We start from the raw sequence: 27,840 nt of genomic DNA on the forward strand, positions 1-27,840 counted from the left end.
TTTTGCTTTGGTCAAACATTTATTTCATTTATATTTATATGGCTTTAAAAGCAGTTGTTACAGTTTGTACAATATACACAATGTAGAAAGTATTCAACATGACACATTTCTTTTAGTAACTTTTCTCCAAGTATTAGATATGACATATCCGGTGTTGTATGTCAACTTTCCATGAAACTACTGCAAAAATAAAAACTTTGACATTTTTATAATCCAATTTTTATAAATCAATTTCCATATTGTTATGATGGTGAATTATAAATGAGAATACAGCTACATAATAAAAGGAGTAAAACACACATTACAGTTATACAGTTTATGACTACATTCACAGATATGAATTACACCTCAATGTGTCAGCACAAATATTTCAAACACCATCTATAGCCCAATATATGTTTTTATTTTAATTTTATAAGTGCATTAGTTGTCAATCTGTCCTTCACAATATGCTATCTAGGACTAGGTAATAACTGAGTTATTATGCAAAATCTGTAAAGAACAGATGTTTGCTTTTGTATTGGAGAAAGTCTTTAGCCTGAGTGCCAGTCTGTTTGTGCTATCATGCCAACTCCTTGTCCTGGGCATGTTTGGTTTGTCAATGAGCAATTGAGTGAGCAAGAGCACAACCAGATCTGAGACCAGGCTAGAAGGTCTTTGCCAGTGCAAAATCAAAGAAAACATGCAAGTCATCATGCAAACCACTGGCGAAAGAAAATAACAGTGTGCCTAAAAAAAGAGGACATTTATGAAAATGTCATAATTGTAAACTTCAACTTACACAAATCTCAATAAGTATCAAAAAGCAGATAATTAATTATCGTACCATACATTAGGTCAGTCATCTATGATCATAAATAGCTATCATCTTCTGTGGATTATGTTTTACGCATTACTGATTTATAAATGGGTATGATGGTATGGTCGAATAGCTTTCTGTAGCCATATTAATCGTCATATTCTTCAATAATACAATTTAAACCCATTTGGTTTGGACTCACATAGGGGAATCATTATCACTTAAATTGCCTAAATTTCTCAAAAGCACATATAAGCCTTCATATACAGTATCTCAATACATCTCATATACAAGCAAACAAACAAACAAACAAACAAAAAAAGAGTAGGCTAGACCTACAACCAGTATAGTATTCATGTGGAATGGAACCAGGTTTTGCTGTGCTAACTACTACCGCTGTATACTATTCAAGCAATGGCTCAGTAGGTCGACACATCAGGGTTGTGTTCATTAAGTCACACGACAGGCAACGTTTTAAACCATTTTGCAACGTACAAGTCAAGGTATTTCCTCCCTCTTTCAATAATTTTCCCCCCCGCCTGGTACCTACTGAACACGACCCAGTTTAAACCAGAGAACCAATGCTGAGCAGACAAACCAGCAGAGCAGCAGTGAACATTGCTAAAGGGAAGTGCAGACCCCTAGTGGCAGAAGAAGGAACGTTCAGAGTACCATCCAGCTTGAGGCAGGAGGTCATGGAGGTGTTGCAGCACTCTTGGTGGCATGTATCTGTTGTGGTCGTACACCAGGTGTTTATTGTGCAGTTGGCATTGCAGCCTCCCATCCAGGTTGTTGTTGAACCAGTTGTTATCTTTTTCAGCTGAAAAGAGAAACGTGGATTGAGAATGCATGGAGTTTGATGAGTTTAAGTATGTACGAGATTGGCAAAAGGAAATTCTCTCTTGTCTGAGAGATGCTATTGAGATCATAACAGATAATCATTCTTGTCGTGGCCAAATGTATTTTCCTTCTTTCGTTATAAAATATTTAAAGTGTACATTTGTATCCTACAGCATTTACAGTTCAATGAAGGATGTCTAGTTTGTCTACTATGGGTATAGAATGATGAATAGGGTAGAGTGGGGGTGCACTTTTAAGCCTACCTCACAGTAGGGCTGGTTGAGGGGACAAGGCATTGGGTCTTTGGTTATCCAAGTCTTGTAACAGTCCTGCTCTGTGCACTGAAACATCTGGCACTTCTTAAGTTTCTGCAAATAGATGGATGATGTAAAATAAAGACTGTTAAATTCACTGACATTGAGTCATTTGCACACACACACACACACACACACACTAGGGATGGACAATTACCGTATAATCGAGTAACTGACGATTATGGATGAAGACAGTCTTGAAAATAAAATATCCTTTATAACCGTTTTAAAAAACAAAGTATTCACACCCCTTGACTTTTTCCACATTTTGTTGCGTTACAAAGTGGGATAAAAATGTATGTAATTGTCATTTTTTGTCAACAATCAACACAATATACTCTGTAATGTCAGAGTGAAAGAAAAATTTGAACAAGACCAAAGAATTTACAACAAATAAAACACTAATATACAGTATCTTGATAAGATAAGTATTCAACCCCCATAACATGATGCAGCCACCACTATGCTTGAAAATATGGAGAGTGGTACTCAGTAATGTGTTGTATTGAATTTGCCCCAAACATAAAACTTGGTATTCAGGACACTAAAGTATTACTTTAGATGCTGTGTTGCAAACAAGATGCATGTTTTGGAATATTTTTACAGGCTTCCTTCTTTTCACTCTGTCAATTAAGTAAATATTGTGGAGTAACTACAATTAAACTCATGGTGAAATCCCTGAATGGTTTCATTCCTCCCCGGCAACTGAGTTCAGAAGGATGCCTATATCTTTGTAGTGATTGATTGTATTGATACACCATAATTAATAACTTCACCATGCTCATAGGGATATTCAATGCCAGATACATTTTTTTTTTACCTATCTACAAACAGGTGATCTTCTTTGCGAAACATTGTAAAACCTCTCTGGTCTTTGTGGTTGAATCTGTGTTTGAAAATCACTGATTGATTAAGGAACCTATGTGTGGGGTACAGAGATGAGGTAGTTATTCAAAAATCATGTTAAACACTGTTTTTGCACACAGAGTCCATGAAACTTATGTGACTTGTTAAGCACATTTTTACTCCTGAACTTAGTCAGGCTTGCCAAAACAAAGGGGTTGAATACTTATTGATTCTTGACAATTTTTTTATGAATTTGTAAAAATGACAAAAAAAGGCCAGTGACAAAAAAATCAGGCTGTAACACAACAATATGTGGAAAAAGTCAAGGGTTGTGAATAATTTCTGATATACATGTATATACAGTACCAGTCAAAAGTTCGGACACACCTACTCATTCAAGGGTTTTTCTTTATTTTAACTATTTTCTACCTTGTAGAATCATAGTGAAGACATCAAAATATTGAAATAACACATATATAATCATGTAGTAACAAAAAAAGTGTTAAATAAAACAATATTTTAGACTTTAGTTTCTTCAAAGTAGCCACCCTTTGCCTTGACAACAGCTTTGCACACTCTTGGCATTCTCTCAACCAGCTTCACCTGGAATGCTTTTCCAACAATCTTGAAGGAGTTCCCAAATATGCTGAGCACTTGTTGGTTGCTTTTCCTTCACTCTGCGGTCCAACTCATCCCAAACCATCTCAATTGGGTTGAGGTCGGGTGATTGTTGAGGCCAGGTCATCTGATGCAGCACTTCATCACTCTCCTTCTTGGTCAAATAGCCCTTACACAGCCTGGAGGAGGTAAAGGCTGATGCTGGTAAAGGCTGGTAAATCTAATGAACTTATCCTCGGCATTAGAGGTAACTCTGGGTCTTCCTTTCCTGTGGCGGTCCTCATGAGAGCCAGTTTCATCATGGCACTTGATGTTTTTTGCGGCTGCACTTGAAGAAACGTTCAACGTTCTTGAAATGTTCCGCATTGACTGACATTCATGTCTTAAAACTTGTTATGGATAGGGGGCAGTATTTTCACGGCCGGATAAAAAACGTACCCGATTTAATCTGGTTATTACTCCTGCCCAGAAACTGGAATATGCATATAATTAGTCGCTTTGGATAGAAAACACTCCAAAGCTTCTAAAACTGTTTGAATGGTGTCTGTGAGTAAAACCAAAACCTGAGAAGTTTCTGTACAGGAAGTACCCTGTCTGACCATTTCTTGGCCTTCTTTGTCATCTCTATCCAAAACAGAGGATCTCTGCTGTAACGTGACACTTTCTAAGGCTCCCATAGGCTCTCAGAAGGCGCCAGAACGTTGAATGATGACTCTGCAGTTACTGGCTGAAAAACAGTAGCGCATTTGGTAAGTGGTTGATCTGAGAACAATGAGACGGGCGCACGCATGCACGTGAAGAGTCCATTTTACTTTTTCAGTCTTTGAACAAAAACAACGACTCCCGGTCGGAAGATTATCACTTTTTTACGAGAAAAATTGCATAAAAATTGATTTTAAACAGCGTTTGACATGCTTCGAAGTACGGTAATGGAATATTTAGAATTTTTTTGTCACGATATGCGCCGGCGCGTCACCCTTCATTACCCTTCGGATAGTGTCTTGAACGCATGAACAAAACGGCGCTATTTGGATATAACTATGGATTATTTGGAACCAAACCAACATTTGTTGTTGAAGTAGAAGTCCTGGGAGTGCATTCTGACGAAGAACAGCAAAGGTAATCCAATTTTTCTTATAGTAAATCTGAGTTTGGTGAGTACCAAACTTGGTGGGTGTCAAAATAGCTAGCCTGTGATGGCCGGGCTATCTACTCAGAATATTGCAAAATGTGCTTTCACCGAAAAGCTATTTTAAAATCGGACACCGCGATTGCATAAAGGAGTTCTGTATCTATAATTCTTAAAATAATTGTTATGTTTTTTGTGAACGTTTATCGTGAGTAATTTAGTAAATTCACCGGAAGTGTGAAAAATAATATTACCTGGTAAAACAAATCTCTTTCTCTGAGCAATTTCATTTTTTTAAGCATACACTATAGCTCAGTATTTGAATTATTTATTTTATACAATCATTATTGCTCATCTCTATCAAGTGTGTGAATAATTTCATACCCCACTGTATACAGTGTCTTCGGAAAGTATTTTTCCAAATTTTGCAACGTTACAGCCCTATTCGAAAATGGATTGCAATTTTTTAATTCCTCAGCAATCTACACACAACATCCGATAATGACAAAGCAAAAATATAAGTATTCAGACTCTTTGCTATGAGACTCGAAATTTAGCTCAGGTGCATCCCATTTCCATTGATCATCCTTGTGATGTTTCTACAACTTGATTGGAATCCACCTGTGGTAAGTTCAATTGATTGGACATTATTTGGAAAGGCACACTCCTGTCTCTATAAGGTCCCACAGTTGACAGTGCATAAGAGTAAAAGAGTAAAAACCAAGCCATGAGGATGAAGGAACCGCCGTAGAGCTCTAAGACAGGATTGTGTCAAGGCACAGATCTGGGGAAGGGTACCCAACAATTTCTGCAGCATTGAAAGATCCCCAAGAACATAATGGCCTCCATCATTCTTAAATGGAAGAAGTTTGGAACCACCAAGACTCTTCCTAGAGTACGCCGCCCGGCCAAACATGGAATCGGGGGAGAAGGGCCTTGGTCAGGGAGGTGACCAAGAACGCAATGATCACTGTGACAGAGCTTCAGAGTAGTAATGGGCATTCCGGCTCTTTTCAGTGAGCTGGCTCAGCTCACCAATAAGAGCCGGCTCTTTTGGCTCCCAAACGGCTCTTTAAAAAATATATGTTTTGCATTTTTTCAAGTCAAACAGTTTGTGATAGTTTGACTATGATTGGTGTATGTCACGATTGTCGTAAGGAGAAGCGGACCAAAGTGCAGCGTGTGTGTCGTTCCACATTTTATTTACACTGTGAAACTATGCAATACATATACAATAAACTAAACGAACAAAAACAACAAACCGTGACGCAGAGTTGAAACATACACTACACTACTCAAAAACAGTCTCCCACAAACCCAGGTGGAAAAAAACCCTACTTAAGTATGATCTCCAATTAGAGATAACAAGGACCAGCTGCCTCTAATTGGAGATCATCCCAAACAAAACCCCAACATAGAAATACAAAACTAGACCCTGACAACATAGAAATAGAAAACATAGAGAGAGGAAAAACCCTGTCATGCCTGACCTACTCTACCATAGAAAATAACATCTTTCTATGGTCAGGACATGACAGTACCCCCCCCCAAAGGTGTGGACTCCGAACGCACCGACAACAAAAGAACCCCCTCCCCAAAAAAGGGAGGGTTAGGGAGGGTGCAAATGTCTATGGCGGCTCTGGTGCAGTAAGCAGAACCTTCTCATCCCGCGGATCCTCCAACAGAGGTGGCTGCTCCGGTTCAGGGCGTAACCCCCGCTCCGCCCGCTGATCCCTCCGTTTTTGTGTCACCGGACTGTGGATCATCACCGGAGGTTCTGGACTACCGACCGCCGCTGGAGGTTCTGGACTGCGGACCGCCGCTGGAGGTTCTGGACTGCGGACCGCCGCTGGAGGTCCTGGACTGCGGACCGCCGCTGGAGGTCCTGGACTGCGGACCGCCGCTAGAGACTCTGGACTGCGGACCGCCGCTGGAGACTCTGGACTGCGGACCGCCGCTGGAGACTCTGGACTGCAAGCCGCCGCTGGAGACTCTGGACTGCGGGCCGTCGCTGAAGGCCTTCGCTGGAGGGTCCGGACTGCGGGCCGTCTCTGGAGGGTCCGGACTGCGGGCCGTCTCTGGAGGGTCCGGACTGCGGGCCGTCGCTGGAGGGTCCGGACTGCGGGCCGTCGCTGGAGGGTCCGGACTGCGGGCCGTCGCTGGAGGGTCCGGACTGCGGGCCGTCGCTGGAGGGTCCGGACTGCGGGCCGTCGCTGGAGGGTCCGGACTGCGGGCCGTCTCAGGAGGTTCCGGACTGCGGGCCGTCTCAGGAGGTTCCGGACTGCGGGCCGTCTCAGGAGGTTCCGGACTGCGGGCCGTCTCAGGAGGTTCCGGACTGCGGGCCGTCTCAGGAGGTTCCGGACTGCGGGCCGTCTCAGGAGGTTCCGGACTGCGGGCCGTCTCAGGAGGTTCCGGACTGCGGGCCGTCTCAGGAGGTTCCGGACAGCGGGCCGTCTCAGGAGGTTCCGGACAGCGGGCCGTCTCAGGAGGTTCCGGACAGCGGGCCGTCTCAGGAGGTTCCGGACAGCGGGCCGTCTCAGGAGGTTCCGGACTGCGGGCCGTCTCAGGAGGTTCCGGACAGCGGGCCGTCTCAGGAGGTTCCGGACAGCGGGCCGTCTCAGGAGGTTCCGGACAGCGGGCCGTCTCAGGAGGTTCCGGACAGCGGGCCGTCTCAGGAGGTTCCGGACTGCGGGCCGTCTCAGGAGGTTCCGAACTGCGGGCCGTCTCAGGAGGTTCCGAACTGCGGGCCGTCTCAGGAGGTTCCGGACTGTAAAGCGTCGCCGGAAGCTCTGGACTGGGAACTGTTGCCGGAAGCTCTGGACTGGGAACTGTCGCCGGAAGCTCTGGACTGGGAACTGTTGCCGGAAGCTCTGGACTGGGAACTGTCGCCGGAAGCTCTGGACTGGGAATGCACACTGGAGGCCTGATGCGTGGGGCTGGCACAGGTGGCGCCAGACTAGTAACACGCACCTCAGGGCGAGTGCGGAGGGCAGGAACAGGACACCCCGGACTGGGCAGGCGCACTGGAGGCCTGATGCGTGGGGCTGGCACAGGTGGCGCCAGACTGGTAACACGCACCTCAGGACAAGTGCGAGGAGCAGGCACAGGGCGTACCAGGCTGAATAGACTCACTGGAGGCCGGGTACGTGGGGCAGGCACAGGATATACTGGGCCGTGGAGGCACACTGGAGATCTCGAGCATAGAGCTGGCACAATCCGCCCTGGCTGGATGCTCAACCTAGCTCGACAAATGCGGGGCGCGGGCACAGATCGCACCGGCCTGTGAATGCACCCTGTCGACACAGTGCGCATCATCGCATAACACGGTGCTTGCTTCATCACTCGCTCCCCACGGTAAGCACGGGGAGTTGGCTCAGGTCTCCTACCTGACTCTGCCAATCTCCCCAAAATCTTTTGGGGGGCTGCCTCTCGTACTTGCCTCGTGGCTGGTATAGTGCCTCGTAATATCGCCGCTCCGCTTCAGCTGCCTCAATTTCCTCTTTCGGACAGCGATTCTCCCCAGCCTGACTCCAGGGTCCTTTCCCGTCCAGAATTTCCTCCCAAGTCCATTCCTGTTTCTCCTGGGCAAGCTGCTTGGTCCTTTGGTGGTGGGAGATTCTGTCACGGTTGTCGTAAGGAGAAGCGGACCAAAGTGCAGCGTGTGTGTCGTTCCACATTTTATTTTCCACCCAGGTGGAAAAAAACACTACTTAAGTATGATCTCCAATTAGAGACAACGAGGACCAGCTGCCTCTAATTGGAGATCATCCCAAACAAAACCCCAACATAGAAATACAAAACTAGACCCTGACAACATAGAAATAGAAAACATAGAGAAGAAAATACCTGTCACGCCCTGACCTACTCTACCATAGAAAGTAACATCTTTCTATGATCAGGACGTTGTAAGTCGCTCTGGATAAGAGCGTCTGCTAAATGACTTAAATGTAAATGTAAATGTAAGGACGTGACAGTGTAAAACAATTCTAATTCAAATATTAAATGATATCATACTATTAACCAGAATGTATTTAAAAATGCATTGGTTTGTGATGAAAAAGAATGCTATTAAACATTTGCATTTATGCAGAGTCTCTCTGTCATGACTTTAGCCGTGGGTAGACAGAGGCCTTGTTCTTCCAGCAGCTCATAGGATCTGCAGATCTTTCAAAGAGGGGCTCCTCCAAATAGGATCAGACCTCCGTTATGGCATCTGCTGAGGGATTCCTTCGTGCTGCATCCCCAGTTGCTCTCTCGTCAAACAACATCCAAACAGCAGACGTTTGTGGCACTACTGCTGGTGCTTCTGCTCCATCTGATCCCTCTTCTTCCTGTTGCCCCGGACAGCCCCAGCTGACTGCTGGGGCTGTCCCTCCCTGCTGCTGAGGTTATTCTTTGAAAAGCCTCATCAATCGCTCAGTGAAGGCTAACTTCTTAAACCTGGGGTCAAGTGCAGCGGTTTCTGATAGCACGTGATTATATTCCATTCTGTAGAACTTTCTGTCCATTGATGAACATTGGGTGTCAATCAACTCTGTCACATATCCTGTGGTTATATTTACTTCTCTCTGGTGGCTGGCTGTGATTCGCTGCAGACCCTTACACAGGACTAAGCTGAAAAGAGAGAACAGTAACTTATTAGTTCAGGTTTATGTGTTGTCTACTGATACTACATTCTCATCTACTGCCCACATACATATATAATACTGGATTAAATAATGATGTAGTAATAACTGCTTACTGTACCTCTCTCCACTGATCTCCACAGTGACCTGCTCAAAGGGTTCCAGGACTCTGCACACCTCCTCCACCACCTCCCATTCCTCTTGGGTCAGAGCATCAACAGGTGCATTGACAATGGCCAGGGTAGAGATGATGGCATCCTTTGACTCAAGAAACCGCTTCAACATATAAAATGTTGAATTCCACCTTGTAGTGCAGTCTTGTTTAGGCCTCAGCTCAGGCTGTGGGTCGCGGAGTAGGCCTACTTAACTGAGTGGATACATCTCCACGTGTGGAGGTGCTGGCTCCACCACTATCACTGGCAGGCCCGCTAGTTTCTTGAAGCTCCGCTACAGCTAGCTTCACAGTTCGCATATGCCGGTGTAGGTTGTGCGTAGAACCGGCTTAATATGAGATTTTGTTTTGGCAAATTCTACACTGTGCTCTAACATTGTCTACATTATTAAAATGCATCCAAATGCTACTGTGCTTCCGACTCATTTTCCAGCTGTTGTTTTCACAGCTGTCCTTCCTCTCTCTCCTCGGCTTTGGTTCATTGGTTGACACTGCGTGTCTGATTGACAGGAACAACAGGTGAGGCTGTTAGTCTGAGCAGACAGTCAGAACGAATGTGTGTGCGCTTGAGCATTTAGGCCAATATTATTATTATTTTTTTTTTGTTCTTTGAATTAGTTAATTCTATTCATTTAAATCTTTTGATTATTCATATCTTAATTTTTGTTATATTTTTATAAATAGATTCGGCTCTTCTGATATGCGAACCGGCTCCCAACGTTCTCCTACAAGAGCCGGTTCCTAGAGCCGACGACAAACAGCTAGCTCACTGAAGACGGGACTACCGGGCATTCATACAGTTGAGTCCGTTTACGTGCTAACATGGACTCAGTGATTAAACACTGTTGCTCTTTGCTGAAACAAGCAAGGTGTCTTTGGTTGTCTAGACAACTCCCCCTCCCTGCAACAGCAGCACGGGAGCGGAGGAGAGGAGAAAATGTGTCTTTAAAACTATTATAATGTTGACCGCGGTCACTTGCCTGACAATAACTGTCATCCAAAATTCCATGACCGTCACAGCTCTAACAAACACACACACACACACACACACACACACACACACACACACACACACACACACACACTCCCAGATTGCCCCTTTAATGTGTATATAAATGTACCCTAACATATTGGGAAATGTACTGTTGTGGGCCTACATCAACCTGAGAACGTCAAGTTGCTGCCCAAAAGCTAGTTCTTACATTGGTTGGTTCAGCAGTTGTAGTGGTGGCTGCTGCTGTTGTTGTGGTGGCGGTGCTCATCATCACAGTAGTCACTGGAGGAACAAATAAAATAAGTATCTTTGAGATGACTCATGTCTCAATTCTGCACTGTACATAGTGCATTGTACTTTCATGCTCATATAATGCAATTCAGATTTAATCAAAATAAATGACATGTTTTACAGATGTGTTGAAATGAAAGGAATAGTGATAAGATACTATGCATTGTCAGAAAACTAATAGTTCAACAGACCAACAGACATAGCTCAGCCCCATACAGTAACAGTCTCCCTCACAGTAAAAGACAGGGTTTTTACAGGCTCACCAATTCTAACACTAAGGACACCATAGTACGCTTTGACTTTGACTTTATTGAGTCTTGCACACAATTTACAAGGAAACTGAAGAATTGCAGAATAGCATAGAAAACAATCATAATACAGGGAGGGCACTTAGATATCCAATTTATTTTTATGGAGTGGGCTAGTCCCTTAGGTATTTTTTGTGTTTATTAGACAGAATGGCTAGAGAAGAAAGTAAGGAGGAGAGAGGGTGCTTGAGCAGTGGGACAGATTTGAACCCATGCTCTCAGAGGTACACAGTGCATGTGATACAGAGGCAGCGGTTTAAACCAGTGGACCATCGTAGGCCACGGGACATTGGTTTTCTTTATTGTACATTTTTTGGGGGGGAAAACTAAAAACGGTTTACCTGTTGTAGTGTTTGTGCCAAAAATGGAGGCCAGGGTAGAGCTAAGACAGCCAGTGGAGTTGCAGCATCCCATGGTACAGTTGGTCTGAGTGTCGTTGACACAGGCATTACTGCAGGAGGAACTGCAGCCACCGGTGTAAGTCATGTCTTCCTGTCTCTTCAGCTGAGAAAGTATCACACACATTTTGTCAGCACACTCTTAAAAACAAATACATGTAAATGTTTTGTTATTGTTAAACAAGGGAATAAAAGATGAAGTTAAAACCACATTCCGGTATAGTTGTTGCGAATGCAACTGACTTAAAAAAAATGGTGTGAAACTTTTAGTAGTAGGGCCAGGAAGATCGTATCTAAAATAGGTGTGGCATGAATTAATGACAGCAGATGCAATATGAACTATAGCATGCAAAAGTTGTGTAAGAAATGTAAGTCAATTTGTATTATTCAAATTCAAAAATTCTGCAATACACACATCGCGTATACTGTACCTCACAGAAGGTGATATTAGCGTTGCATGAAACAGAAGTCATATTCATGTACACATCGTAGCAGTCTGAGTAGTTACAGGAGAACTGTTGACAGGATATCTTTGAGAGAGAGAGAGAGCGAGAGAGAGAGAAGGAGAGAGAGAGAGACGATCGGATACTGGGCACCGCATCTATCTATGCTTTCTCTAAACAATCAAACAACAGTAATATCGGTCTGACTTTGAATGAAGTACAACTTAGAAAGTCTATACAGCATACATAAAGTCTGCACTACACAGATCAACTGTACTTTTATGTCATACTCCATAATAAAGGGTGCATAAAGGATGACATAACCAACGTAGAGGGCATTACTAAAGGTGACATAACTGGCTAATTCCCTCAAAAACGGTGCTTTATAAAGGGTGACATCGTGCATGCTAATTGATGTGAAATTGCTTGTCTTGAGGAAAGCTCCCAGATAAGGCATTAAAAGGGATGGTAAAGCGGACTACATGTACCATGAAATAATCTCTCCCACCAAGTTACTTCATTCCTCGGTGCCAACATGCACAGACACAAACATGGGCCCAGTCACCATCCCCTCAACCCCCTCACTCACACTCACACCCACACCCACCAACACACACGCACTGTGGTTATGTACACAGTGGTAGAACTGAAAAAAACTGTCTGTATTCACTTACAGTTTTTTTCAATCACTTTGGCACATTTTCAGATGTAAGGGTGTGTATTTTCAAAACACTGAGTAATACCCATTATCTTATGTTCAGAACCTTTCACTGTGCATTCATTGGAGTTGAATACATATTTAACCCCTGAGTCATACATGCAAAAGTTTTTCATGAAATACCATAAGAACATTTCCTTTAGTCACCTATACATCCGATAATGACAGACTCACCGTTAAGTCATTTTAATTAACATTTAATCCAACAGCAAAAAATACTAGATACAATTTTCAAAGCTGTTCTTTTTAGTAGATGGTAGACGGTAAATAATGGTAAGTACCATTTTCCATACAGTGTTTAGCTATAACTTGACGGCAAAGTTTACGGGAAACCAATTTTTTATCAGTTGCAGTATCCTTATACTGTACATAAGTAAAATAAATAATCAGATATCAGGGTAGAATGTATTGTAAAGCAGCAGCCTACAGTAAAAAGGTATTTGTGTAGCACTGTGTGTGAATGCCCATTTCTGCCCCATGCAACATTGTACAAGATCACCTTTTCTATGTGACTTGTCAACTGATACAGTATGACCTGTCTCTCTGCTGGAGAAAATGAATCAGGTTACAGTGTATCAATGAAATGTAGATAATGAGTGGGGTATATTGTTAGATGAAGGCTATATTGTTTCATTGGTTCATTTAATCTTGCAGGCTACACATTTGCAGCTAAAAGCTGAATTGCAGAATAGGTCAACAGATAAAAAGGAAAAATGTAAATTGACATAACAATTAGGTAGATTAATAAAACAAAGAAATTGATGTTGATGAAGCCAGCTCTGAGAGTTCCGTCACAACAGAGTGTACCCACTTATGACAGAGACTGGGGCTTCTGACAAACCACTGGAGTTAGGCTAGATGATTTGATGATGGTGATGCCAGATGATCGATGCCAGATGATGCAGTTGGCTTGCTGGCCCTGATGTCGCCCTCAGCTCAACATCTCTGTAGCCTGGACTTAGTACTCCTCCAAAACTAACGAGTAGCACCCACTTGGGTGATGCCTCTGAAGCTGCTACAGCGCAAAGAAAATTCACCACACATCAGTCCACATCAATCATCCCCATTTCCAAAATGCAGTCCGGTCTCGTTCGTCAAGAAACGGGTGCTTAGTGAGATCTTCTAATTGCAAATATTAGCTAGCTAGGTACAGCCAAACCACACAAGTAGACTTGCCATCAGTCCTTCAACTCTATGGGTGAAAACAACCAAATATACCCAATAAACACTAAATGACTTAGCCAAAACAAAAAACACTTAAAATCATCAAAAATATATACAAAATATAAAGAGCTCTTTGTTTAAGCTGCCTTACGGTGCAAAAGAGGCGCATATCAGCAAATTCAACTGAATTATTTTCTTAGACAATTTGCAATAATTCCAAGGACTTTTTACTTAGTGGCCTCATGAATGACGTTGAGTAAAAAATCTGTAATGAAGGTTGCTATGAATGATACTGCAATATTCACAAAGGTGTCATGATTGGTTTCATAAAGGTGATATAGATGCATTATGTATACCCCTTCAAATAAAGTGTTAACATAATATATCATATATTAAATCTACTAGACTACTAAACTACTAGACTCACCATGGTCATGCCACTGGTGCCCCATGAAGTGGTATTGTCCGTGCTTGTGGTTCCACTACCTGTGTTAGCAAGGACAACATGTAGTGTGAGACCAAAGTGGCAAAATAATATATCTACCAAATATCCTGAATGTAAACTCATAAAACAATCAGCATTTTGTATTACCTGCCATTGTATTCCCTAAATTGTCAATGGTTACACTTCTTGAAGTGGAGGTCATGGCTGTTGTCATTGAACAAATACAGTGGCTTATAAAAGTATTCACCCCCTTGGCATTTTCCCTATTTTGTTGCCTTACAACCTGGAATTAAAATAGATTTGTGGGGGGTTTGTATCATTTGATTTACACAATGTAAAATATTGTTTACTGTGAAACTAACAAGAAATAAGACAAAAAAATGAAAACTTGAGCGTGCATAACTATTCACCCCCCCAAAGTCAATACTTTTTAGAGACACCTTTTGCAGCAAATACAGCTGCAAGTCTCTTGGGGTATGTCTCTATAAGCTTGGCACATCTAGCCACTGGGAGTTTTGCCCATTCTTCAAGGCAAAACTGCTCCAGCTCCTTCAAGTTGGATAGGTTCCGTTGCTGTACAGCAATCTTTAAGTCATACCACAGATTCTCAAATGGATTGAGGTCTGTGCTTTGACTAGGCCATTCCAAGACATTTAAATGTTTCCCTTTAATCCACTCGAGTGTTGCTTTAGCAGTATGCTTTAGCAGTATTGTCCTGCTGGAAGGTGAACCTCCGTCCCAGTCTCAAATCTCTGGAAGACTGAAACAGGTTTCCCTCTAGAATTTCCCTGTATTTAGCGCCATCCATCGTTCCTTCTATTCTGACCAGTTTCCCAGTCCCTGCCGATGAAAAACATCCCCACAGCATGATGCTGCCACCACCATGCTTCACTGTGGGGATGGTGTTCTCGGGTTGATGGGAGGTGTTGGGTTTGCTCCAGACACAGCGTTTTCCTTGATGGGCAAAAAGCAACATTTTAGTCTCATCTGACCAGAGTACCTTCTTCTGTATGTTTGGGGAGTCTCCCACATGCCTATTGGCGAACACCAAACGTGTTTTCCTATTATTTTCTTTAAGCAATGGCTTTATTCTGGCCACTCTTTTGTAAAGCCCAACTCTGTGGAGTGTACGGCTTAAAGTGGTTCCATATTCTTTCCATTTTTTAATAATGGATTTAATGGTGCTCTGTGGGATGTTCAAAGTTTCAGATATTTTTTTATAACCCAACCCTGATCTGTACTTCTCCACAACTTTGTCCCTGACCTGTTTGGAGAGCTCCTTGGTCTTCATGGTGCCACTTGCTTGGCGGTGCCCCTTGCTTAGTGGTGTTGCAGACTCTGGGGCCTTTCAGAACAGGTGTATATATACTGAGATCACGTGACAGATCATGTGACACTTAGATTGCACACAGGTGGATTTTATTTAACAAATTATGTGACTTCTGAAGGTAATTGGTTACACCAGATCTTCTTTACGGGCTTCATAGCAAAGGGGGTGAATATATATGCACACACAACTTTTCAGTTGTATTTATTTAAAAAAAAATTGAAACAAGTACATTTATTTAATTTAATTTCACCAATTTTAGATGAAATCCAAATAAAAATCCATTTAAATTACAGGTTGTAATGCAAAAAAATCTGAAAAACGGCAAGGGGGATGAATAATTTTGCAAGGCACTGTATTGGATGAATTAGATTAGCAGCATGTTGCACCGTGGTAGCTGCCATCATAGTTGCTGAGTCCGATGCCATTGTAGTACTCATAGAAGAAATGCCAGACAACCAGGGATGGGGAGTAACGGATTACATGTAATCCGTTACATGTAAGGGATTACAAAAAAATATAATCGGTAACTGTAATCCGTTACGTTACCAACAAAAATATTGTAATTACTTCTAGGATTACTTTTAATTTCAGAAAGGATGTTTGCAAAAGAAAATCTTTGACACTTCTTATTGACATTCAGATCAGCAATGACAAAAAAAGTTTGTTCCACCAGAGGAAGTCTGACCACAAGTCAGAGACCACTATGATGACACACCAAATGTGTTTGATCGATCGCGGGAAAATAGGTTTTTGTAGGCTACAGTCCAAGCTATGTCTTCCAATGGTGCGACTGCTATCAGCATCCAAAAATTATCCAACTTGAATAAACGCTTGGAGGTAAGGATGACAGCAGTGGTGTAGTCTATGGTGATATGGATATCACTTATTATTGATATCTACATAGCGCATTGATGTGAGTCACACTGCTGCTCTCTCATTTACCTATTTGCGCCTTATGGATTGTGGTTGTTGTGCATGGCTGTTCACAAATCTAAATGTGTATTTGAACCCAATAATGGTTGAATTCAAGAAGTTTAAGCTGTCTATCAATCATTGTTTTTGAAACCAGTGGACAGCCAGTGAAAAATGTGCTCTTGTAAAAGCTGCAAAGTGCGGATACCAGCCTATGGAATAAAAGTGGGGCTTTTATTGCTCAATCTAACTCATCCTGATATATAAGGCCTAATGGACACATGCTCAAACTCGCACACTTTGATAGACTTAAAGGGGCAATATGTAGTTGCTACATACATTTTCGGACTTATAAATTATATATAAATATATAGTTGAAATTGGAAGTTTACATACACTTAGGTTGGAGTCATTAAAATTCATTTTTCAACCACTCCGACAAATGTCTTGTTAACAAACTATAGTTTTGCCAAGTCGGTTAGGACATCTACTTTGTGCATGACACAAGTAATTTTTCCAACAATTGTTTACAGACGGATTATTTCACTTATAATTCACTGTATCACAATTCCAGTGGGTCAGAAGTTTACATACACTAAGTTGACTGTGCCTTTAAACAGCTTGGAACGTTCCAGAAAATTATGTCATGGCTTTAGAAGCTTCTGATAGGCTAATTGACATCATTTTTAGTCAATTGGAGGTGTACCTGTGGATGTATTTCAAGGCCTACGTTCAAACTCAGTGCCTCTTTGCTTGACATCATGGGAAAATCAAAAGAAATCAGCCAAGACCTCAGAAAACAAATTGTAGACCTCCACAAGTCTGGTTCATCCGTCGGAGCAATTTCCAAACACCTGAAAGTACCACGTTCATCTGTACAAGCAATAGTACGCAAGTATAAACACCACGGGACCACGCAGCCATCGTACCGCTCAGGAAGGAGACGCGTTCTGTCTCCTAGAGATGAACGTACTTTGGTGCGAAAAGTGCAAATCAATCCCAGAACAACAGCAAAAGGACCTTGTGAAGATGCTAGAGGAAACAGGTACAAAAGTATCTATATCCACAGTAAAACGAGTCCTATATCGACATAACCTGAAAGGCCACTCAGCAAGGAAGAAGCCACTGCTCCAAAACTGCCATAAAAAAGCCAGACTATGGTTTGCAACTGCACATGGGGACAAAGATCATACTTTTAGAGAAATGTCCTCTGGTCTGATGAAACAAAAATAGAACTGTTTGGCAATATTGACCATCATTATGTTTGGAGGAAAAAGGGGGAGGCTTGCAAGCCGAAGAACACCATCCCAAATGTGAATCACGGGGGTGGCAGCATTATGTTGTGGGGGTGCTTTGCTGCAGGAGGGACTGGTGCACTTCACAAAACAGATGACATCATGAGGATGGAAATTATGTGGATATATTGAAACAACATCTCAAAACATCAGTCAGGAAGTTAAAGCTTGGTCGCAAATGGGTCTTCCAAATGGACAAAGACCCCAAGCATACTTCCAAAGTTGTGGCAAAATGGCTCAAGGACAACAAAGTCAAGGTATTGGAGTGGCCATTACAAAGCCCTGACCTCAATCCTGTAGAAAATTTGTGGGCAGAACTGAAAAGGCGTGTGCGAGCAAGGAGGCCTACAAACCTGACTCAGTTCTGTCAGGAGGAATGGGCCAAAATTCACCCAACTTATTGTGGGAAGCTTGTGGAAGGCTACCCGAAACGTTTGACCCAAGTTAAAGAATTTAAAGCCAATGCTACCAAATACTAATTGAGTGTATGTAAACTTCTGACCCACTGGGAATGTGATGAAAGAAATAAAAGCTGAAATAAATCATTCTCACTACTATTATTCTGACATTTCACATTCTTAAAATAAAGTGGTGATCCTAACTGACCTACGACATGGAATTTTTACTTGGATTAAAGGTCAGGAATTGTGAAAAACTGAGTTTAAATGTTTTTGGCTAAGGTGTATGTAAACTTCCGACTTCAACTATATATATACAGTACCAGTCAAAAGTTTGGACACACCTACTCATTCCAGAGTTTCTTTATTTTCAAAATTTTCTACATTGTAAAATAATATTGAATACATCAGAACTGTGAAATAACACATATATAATCATGTAGTAACCAAAAAAGTGTTAAACAAATCAAAATATATTTTATATTTGACATTCTTCAAAGTAGCCACCCTTATCCTTGATGACATCTTCATGTGGTAGTCACCTGGAATGCTTTTCAATTAACAGGTGTGCCTTCTTAAAAGTTCATTTGTGGAATTTCTTTCCTTCTTAATGCATTTGAGCCAATCAGTTGTGTTGTGACAAGGTAGGGGTGGTATACAGAAGATAGCCCTATTTGGTAAATGTCCATATTATGGCAAGAACAGCTCAAATAAGCAAAAAGAAATGACAGTCCATCATTACTTTAAGACATGAAGGTCAGTCAATGCGGAACATTTAAAGAACTGAAAGTTTCTTCAAGTGCAGTCGCAAAAACCATTAAGCGCGATGTTGAGACTGGCTCTCATGAGGACCACCACAGGAAAGGAAGACCCAGAGGTACCTCTGCTGCAGAGGATATAAGGCACATTTAAGGCACTGGTGTAGAGAGGAGTAGGCAGTAGGTTTAAAACTACAGAATTTATTTAGTTCAAAGCGGGACGAAACCCAAACGCTGTTGTGCTCAAAATATATCTTCATAAACAAAAAGGCACAGGGCGAACTCAAAGTGCAAAATATAAAGTACTCAGGAAATAGTAGGAGAGATTCCTCTCAGGAAAACAAGCAACATTTACAATGACCGACAAAGACAAATGGCAGAGGGAGTATATACACAGTGATAGAGTGAGGATTGTACCCAGGTGTGTGTAATGATGACGTGTAACGTGTGCCCTGGGAGTCGGGAAGCAAGTTCAGGGAGTGCATAATTTAATAAACAAAACAAGAAACACGAACATCGCACAGACAGGAAACTGAAACAGAAACAATGACGCCTGGGGAAGGAACCAAAGGGAGTGACATATATATAGGGCAGGTAATCAAGGAGGTGATGGAGACCAGGTGATTCTGATGACGCGAAGGTGCGCGTAATGATGGTGACAGGTGTGCGCCATAATGAGCAGCCTGGTGACCTAGAGGCCAGAGAGGGAGCACACGTGACATAACAAGTCAAGTCCGGGGTTGATGAGGGAAGAGCGTTTGCCAGCAGTAGGTTCGGCAGCAGCTAGAAGGCCGGCGACGCCAAATTCCTGAGCTGGACAGGAGGGGGAGCCAAAGCGAAGGCTGGTGTGACAGCATGGCTACCACAGCATTCTGCAGCGATACGCCATCCCATCTGGTTTGCTCTTAGTGGGACTATCATTTGTTTTGCAACAGGACAATGACCCAACACACCTCCAGGCTGTGTAAGGGCTATTTGACCAAGAAGGAGAATGATGGAGTGCTACATCAGATGAGCTGGCCTCCACAATCACCTGACCTCAACCCAAATGAGATGGTTTGGGATAAGTTGGACTGCAGAGTGAAGGAAAAGCAGCCAAGAAGTGCTCAGCATATGTGGGAACTCCTTCAAGACTGTTGGAAAAGCATTCCAGGTGAAGCTGGTTGAGAGAATGCCAAGAGTGTGCAAGGCTGTCATCAAGGCAAAGGGTGGCTACTTTGAAGAATCTGTTTAACACTTTTTTGCTTACTACATGATTCCATATGTGTTGTTTCATAGTTTTGTTGTCTTCACTATTATTCTACAATGTAGAAAATAGTAAAAATAAAGAAAAACCCTTAAATGAGTAGGTGTGTCCAAACTTTGGGGTCACTTAGAAATGTCCTTGTTTTTTAAAGAAAAGCACAAACACAAGTCCTCAACTGGCAGCTTCATTAAATAGTACCCGCAAAACACAGTCTCAACGTCAACAGTGAAGAAGCGACTCCGGGACGCTGACCTTCTAGGCAGAGTTGAAAAGAAAAAGCCATATCTCTATCCAGTGTCTGTGTTATTTTGCCCATCTTAATCTTTTCTTTTTATTGTCCAGTCTGAGATATGGCTTTTTCTTTGTAACTCTGCCTAGAGTCACCTCTTCACTGTTGACGTTGAGACTGGTGTTTTGACTGGAATTCTGGTAGACCTTGGTTTTCAATGTAAAGATATAATTTAATCATATTATTATATGCAGTAGAAAGCAATGGGTTAGAAGAAGCCTTCATATCCAACCCATAAAATAAAATGTAACATCCATATATGGCCAGCTATGTGAACTTTAACATTGATTTATCCGGCAACATATTTAGTTCAATTGGTAACATACGTTTTTGTCTTCTTCTAATGGCTCTTAAGGGGAAAGTAATCTAAAAGTAACTGAAGGTAATCAGATTACATTCCTGAGTTTGGGTAACCCAAAAGTTATTTACTGATTACAATTTTGGATAGGTAACTAGTAACTGTAATGGATTACATTCAGAAAGGAACCTACCCAACCCTGCAGAAGACATTGTAGTATTCGTAGAAGAAATGGCAGACGACATTGTAGTTTGAGCTGTGGTAGCTGTCACGATAGTTGCTGCAGAGTCAGTACTCATGCCAGTTGACATCACAGTTGATGAAGCATTGGTCGTTGAATTGGAACTTGAGTTTGTGTTTTGTCCTGAAACAAATGACGATGGCTGCAGTCCCAGTAGTAAGAAGAGCAGGAGGCCTGTTCATAGAGGAGAGGCATACAGCTATCATCATTTAGCAGGTCCTGTCTATTAAACATAACAAGCTTTTAACCATGCGTTGTCATATGTGGGTTATATGAGTCATTCCCTTACAAAAAAAGATTGCATTCAGAGTGCAGTATAACTGCAGTATGCTGGAAATACTGCGTCCAACATAACACATTTTTTTTTTACGGCAGTCATTTTGCAGTTTAACTGCAGTTGCAGGTACAGTCTAGAATCTTAAAGATACAATCTGGGATTTGAAAATCTGTCCATTTCAATTATTGATATTTACCCATAGTTTCTTGAATAGTATAACTTATATAACTTTGATTAATGTTATATAAGTTATATTCTTCGAGAATCAATGGGTAACTTATATAATTTTGATTAAAGTTATATAAGTTATATTATTCAAGAATCGGTCGGTATGTGTCTATGCAAAAAAACATTAGGCAATGGGCAGTTTTAGAAAGTAAACATACCTGTGTCTTTAAAAAAAGCAGTTGAGGCCATAATCTTCTGGAGGGAGTAGGAGCCCTTAGTCCAGTCTAGAAAGGGAAAGAGAAGTCATGAAGACTTCATTTTGACCCAGTATAAGTTTTAACATGATATTAATTCTCTCCAGCTCCACACCAGTATCTACAGTACATACAGTATGTGGCTATGGTGTTTTTGTACAAACGATAAGAAGAAAAGTTCCCAAGAAAATGACCCCCTATAATCTTAAAACAATATAAAGAACGATTGTGTCCCTTTAACGATTAACACTGCTACAGTAGGACTTAGGCACAGAAGATCTTACATTTAGAAATAAACTGAGAAACAGTGAAATGTGACACCCTGAATATTGTGATATAAAGGTTCCTTATTGTCTTATAGCATCGTGGTTACCTGACTATTGAATAATGCTACCTGGAGCATGAAGAGGACAAAAGTAATACCACAAACCACATAAATAAAGACCCAAATCCATAGGTCTATTATGCCTTTTGCCGTTGACACACAACCTATGTTAGATTCAGTAGAGCAATCAGACTGTTTACACATGTCCATTCATTATGTCCCACCTGGACTTATCCTTTGATCTTATGCCATCATCTATCCGAGGGCTCATTTGCAAACAATTCCCTAATTGTTCTATGGGGAAACTGATCTGATGATGGTTTGCAGTGGCCGCAGCGCCTGATTTGTAAGTAAAATTTTGTTAAGGGCAGGAAAGAGAGGTAGAAAAGAGAGTTAGGAATAGAAAATAGATGTTGAACTGTAAAACAACCATCCACTCACAACCACATTGTGGCTGGTAAATTACAATATTGAGAAAATAATCATTGCTAAAACAATCAGACACATGCGTGTGTCATCAAAGGATATGATTTTGTTAGGTCGTGTCGGTTGGCAGCCGTTCAGCCATGAGCACAATTAAAATGTGTTTGTTCCTCGTGATGTCCCCGGGGCAATATATCTAAGCACGGCATGTTTTCATCCCTCCCTAGGAACCAACCACACAGTCTCCTTTGGGCTCACCACCCTGGATACTGAGGGTCAAACAGTGGCTAATAGTGTCACGTTGTATAAATGATTAGAGACAGGCGCAGTTATACGTAATAGGGTTTTTTAATACTCCACCCAAAAACACAACATGCCATGAAAGGCACGGGGAAGAAGCCCAAAACAAACACGTATGCAAAAACACAGGGATGTAACCCAAACAAAAGAGCGAGGTAAAACCTATAATAAATACACAGGATGAGACCGGCAATACACTACACGGGTTGAGACCTGTAATAACAAATGCGCAACAATACACGAGACCCCGTAATAACAAGTGCACAATACACGCAGCAAGAAAGCCGAAATAACAAATCACAGGTATCACAGACCAACGGACATGGGAACAATAACTGACAAGACATTGACGATCAGGGGGCACATATATACAATTACTAATCAACGGGAATTGGAATCATGTGTGCGTAATGAGATAGTTCAGTGACGCCTAGAGGGCGGTGAAGTAGACCTCCGGAACTGGTGCACGGAATGAGCAGCAGTAACGGGGAATCTGTGACAAATAGCCCACTTTAAAAAAAAAGTAGGTCTAGTTATAGGTGTTTGTGTAAAGGAAAACTGTTATATTGCTTAAAGTATATGAAATATAATATATTAAAATATAATATATAAATATACAGTGCATTCGGAAAGTATTCAGACGCCTTAACTTTTTCCACATTTTGTTACGTTACAGCCATAATCGAAAATGTATGAAAAAAAACCTCATATTGACAAAGTGCAAACAGGATTTATTAACAATTAAATACAGAAATACCTTATCTACATATGTATTCAGACTCTTTCTATGAGACTCGAAATTGAGCTCAGGTGCATCCTGTTTCCATTGATCATCCTTGAGATGTTTCTACAACTTGTTTGGAGTCCACCTGTGGTAAATTCAATTGTTTGGACATGATTTGGAAAGGCACACACTTGTCTGTAAAAGGCACATGACAGCCCGCTTGGAGTTTGCCAAAAGGCACCTAAAGACCCTCAGACTATGAGAAACAAGATTCTCTAGTCTGATGAAACCAAGATTGAACTCTTAGCCTGAATGCCAAGTGTCACGTCTGGAGGAAACCTGGCACCATCCCTACGCTGAAGCATGGTAGTGGCAGAATCATGCTGTGGGGATGTTTTTCAGTGGCAGGGACTGGGAGACTAGTCAGGCTCGAGGGAAAGATGAACGGAGCAAAGTACAGAGAGATCCTTGATGAAAACCTGCTCCAGAGCTTTCAGGACCTCATACTGGGGTGAAGGTTCACCTTCCAACAGGACAACAACCCTAAGCACACAGCCAAGACAACGCAGGAGTGGCTTTGGGACAAGTCTCTGAATTTCCTTGAGTGGCCCAGTCAGAGCCCGGACTTAAACCTGATCGAAAATCTCTAGAGAGACCTGAAAATAGCTCTGCAGCAACGTTCCCCCATCCAACCTGACAGAGCTTGAGAGGATCTACAGAAAATAATGGGATAAACTCCCCAAAGACAGGTTTGCCAAGCTTGTAGCTGCCAAAGGTGCTTCAACAAATACTAAGTAAAGGATGAATACTTATGTAAATGTATATTTCAGTTTTTTTTAATTATATATTAGCATTTTTAGCATTTTAAATAAACAGTTTTTGCTTTGTCATTATGGGGTATTGTGTGTAGATTGATGAGGGAAAAAAACGATTTAATCCGTTTTAGAATAAGGCTGTAACCTAACAAAATGTGGAAAAAGTCAAGGGGTCTGAATACTTTCCAAAGGCACTGAATTGTGTATTCAAGGTTGTGTAGTCAGGTGCCACATCCTTGTGCAGTAACTCACACGGCTAACTATCACATTGAGTCAGCATTACCTGCTGACTTGGAGGATGCCATGTAAGTCACTACACTGTACTGTAAGTGTAGGAAACTGTCAAGAATTATATTAAATCACTGCATATTTGAATGCCACTGGTTTCTAGATACTGTATGTCTGTACAAAAGCATATATTTAGAAAAAATATGATTTTAACCTACACACAGTCCAATTAAAATAACAAATCATGTAGTGAGGGTTTTAGATAAAACCACTGTCAAATGTTATATTAATTGTGACACAAGCATACTATAGATACACAGTGCCTTCAGAAAGTATTCACACTGCTTCACCTTTTAAAAAACATTTTGTTGTTTTACAAAGTGGGAATAAAATGGATTTAATTGTCATTCTTTGTCAATGATCTATACTCAAGAATGTCAAAGTGAAAGAAAAATTCTAAAATTGTTTAAATACAAAAAACAAAAAAAAACACACTAATATGCAGTATCTTAATTAGATAAGTATTCAACCCCATGAGTCAAAACATGTTAGAATCACCTTTGGCACTTTTTCAAGCTCTGTCAAGTTGGTTGTTGATCATTGCTAAACAGCCATGTTCATCTCTTGCAATAGATTTTCAATCCAATTGAAGACAAAACTGTAACTAGGCCACTCAGGAACTTTCTGCTGAAAGGTGAATTTGTTTCCCAGTATCTGTTGCAAAGCAGACTGAACTAGGTTTTCCTCTAGGATTTTGCCTGTGCTTAGCTCTATTCCGTTTCTTTTTATCCTAAAAAACTCCCTTTTCCTTGCCGATGACAAGCATACCCATAACATGATGGGGCCACCACCATGCTTGAAAATATGAAGAGTGGTACTCAGCAGAGGTGGGACCAAGTCACTATTATTTGAGTCACAAGCAAGTCTCAAGTCACAAGGTCCGAGTCGCAAGTGGAGTCCCACGTAGAATGGCTCGAGTCTCGAGTCAAGTCCAACTTGTGCATTCTAAGAGCAAGTCAAGTCGAGTAGTCACAAGTTTTTTCAAGTCAAGTCTCAAGTCAAGTTAAACAAATCTATACATGCAATGACTTGTTCAACTACAAATATTTGCCTTTTTATTGAATCTACCAGGCACCCTTTTTCATTATTTTGTCTAAAACACATTTGAATTTTGTAATTGTAAAATAGGGACCTTGTAGCAGTCTTAAGGGTATGAAATCAGCAGAAGGCAAGGCAGGTTGACGTGCTCAAAGTGTAGATTTATTTACAGGTCCTAGTGATCCAATAGGGAAAGTGCCTTATCATACAAAATATACAATCAGATTGACCAAACATACACAGGCAATAGCCCAAAAGACCATAGGACCATACAATTAACCAATTGGCAATTACAACCCATAAACTGGGTTCTACGATGTAAAAGGCAATTTCCACATCCATTGTTAAATAGGTACATTCGTGTTAATGAGACTTAATGATTATTGATTATATATTCATCTAAACGTGTGAAAGCAACAGCAAACATTTCAACAAGAGAACAAAGTGCTCTCCACTGGTGGGAGTTTGGAGAGCACAAGTGGAAAGATGCGCCTATGGTGCAATACAAGCTTCATAAGTAAATGATCAATTTCAATCAATTTTGACTTCCCGAAAGACCAGTAGGAGAAAACTGAGGATGGATAAACAATATTGTAGTTACTCCACAATACTAACCTAATTGACAGAGTGAAAAGAAGGAAACTTGTACAGAATAAAAATATTCCAAAACATGAATACTGTTTGCAATAAGGCACTAAAGTAAAACTTAATGCTCAATTACAAGTGAGCTTGCAAAGTAAACTGTTAATATTCTTGATCACCAAACATTTTTTGCACCTGCATATTTATTTATTTTGGCAATCCTTTCTCCCTACAATTTGACGTTTGCGCTGCACCTGATCATATGGCTGTACAGCAAATCAGCAATCTGTTCGCTAGCTCACCCGACCTGTGTCAATTGACAGTTCGCTGGTCCAATCAGAAGACAGAGTGTGCATTTCACTAGCCAATCTGTTGCATGTTTTTTGCAAGGGAGATGCTGCAGCTACTGTCTCTGGCTGTGTGGACATTACAAAACCTGGCAAGTCATCAGTCTCAAGTCAAAGTCGAATATTGAGTCTTAAAGCTCCAAGTCCAAGTCAAGCCTCAAGTTATTTAATTTTCTGTCAAGTCAAGTCTCAAGTGATCAAATGTGTGACTCAAGTCAGACTTCTGTCCAAGTCATGTGACTCGAGTCCACAACTCTGCTACTCGGTGATGTGTTGGACTTTCCCCAATCACAAGGCTTTGTATTCAATACATAAAGTTAATTTCTTTGCCACATTTGTTGCAGTTTTACTTTAGTGCCTTATTGCAAACAGGATGCATGTTTTGGAATATTTGTATCTGTACAAGCATCCTTCTTTTCACTCTGTCAATTAGGTTAGTATTGTGGAGCAACTACGATGTTGTTGATCCATCCTCGGTTTTCTCCTATCATAGCCATTAAACTCTGTAACTGTTTTAAAGTCACCATGTTGAAATCCCTGAACGGTTTCCTTCCTCTCCGGCAACTGAGTTAGGAAGGACGCCTATATCTTTGGAGTGACTGGTTGTATTGATTCACCATCCAAAGTGTAATTAAAACCTTCACCATGCTCAAAGGGATATTCCAAGTCTGCTTTTTTTTACCCATCTTCCTATAGGTGCCCTTCTTTGCGAGGCATTGGAAATCCTTCCTGGTCTTTGTGGTTAAATCTGTGTTCAAAATTCACTGTTCGACAGAGTCCATCCAATTTACTTTGTGACTTGTTAAGCACATTTTTACTCCTGAACTTATTTAGGCTTGCCATAACAAAAGACTTGAATACTTATTGACTAAAGACATTTTTGCTTTTCCTTTTATATTAACTTGTAAAATTGTCAAAAAACATAATTCCACTTTGACATCATGGGGTATTGCGTGTAGGCCAGGGACAAAAACATCTCAGTTTAATACTTTCAGAAGGCACTGTACTATGTGAAAATACGGAAGCATTCAATGCCAGTAACATAACCTGATATATATTGTTGTGAAGTAAACGTAAGCAACATTATTCTCTACACTATCATCTTTAAGCAACCATGGCAACCCTCCTTGTTGAACTTAATAAGCCTGAGATAAGCAGGTAATGGAAACAAAATAACGCAAACAAATGTTTAACTAAATGTTTTCAGAAAAAACAACCACAAGTGCTTACCCGTGTGTAGCGTTGAGCAAAAGTCTGAGGATGAAACTGTCTGTATCAGCTGCGGATGATGTGTAGAGCCTCTCTCTCTCCGTCTCGCCGCTCTCCTTTTCTCCCAGTGTCACTACCCTCTGTTCTTCCTAGTGACAGCACAGGAGAGGCAACCTATTAAGTGGAAACTCTCACCTGCACACCCACTCAATTACTAGT

The 27,840-nt window shown here is 41.3% G+C and overlaps 1 protein-coding gene across 3 annotated transcripts; it reads right to left on the reverse strand.

Annotated features, from left to right (window-relative positions):
- Positions 1 to 27,814, reverse strand: LOC115176708 (uncharacterized protein YBL113C). Of its 3 annotated transcripts, none has more exons than XM_029736912.1 (9): positions 27,643 to 27,814; positions 21,535 to 21,600; positions 20,824 to 21,045; positions 14,087 to 14,145; positions 11,766 to 11,864; positions 11,278 to 11,440; positions 10,546 to 10,619; positions 1,903 to 2,007; positions 1 to 1,619 (listed from the first exon to the last, which is right to left on the reverse strand). In XM_029736912.1, the coding sequence occupies exons 2-9, from the start codon at positions 21,563 to 21,565 to the stop codon at positions 1,365 to 1,367; spliced, it is 1,008 nt and encodes a 335-aa protein (XP_029592772.1). In that variant the 5' UTR covers positions 21,566 to 21,600; positions 27,643 to 27,814; the 3' UTR covers positions 1 to 1,364. The 3 variants fall into 3 exon arrangements, with proteins under 3 accessions (XP_029592772.1, XP_029592782.1, XP_029592789.1); XM_029736922.1 differs by having other exon boundaries at positions 21,535 to 21,628; XM_029736929.1 differs by lacking the exons at positions 20,824 to 21,045; positions 21,535 to 21,600; positions 27,643 to 27,814 and adding an exon at positions 14,252 to 14,317.
- Between the last annotated feature and the right edge of the window lie 26 nt (positions 27,815 to 27,840).

Source organism: Salmo trutta, chromosome 3 (assembly GCF_901001165.1).
Source record: "Salmo trutta chromosome 3, fSalTru1.1, whole genome shotgun sequence".
NCBI lineage: Eukaryota > Metazoa > Chordata > Actinopteri > Salmoniformes > Salmonidae > Salmo > Salmo trutta.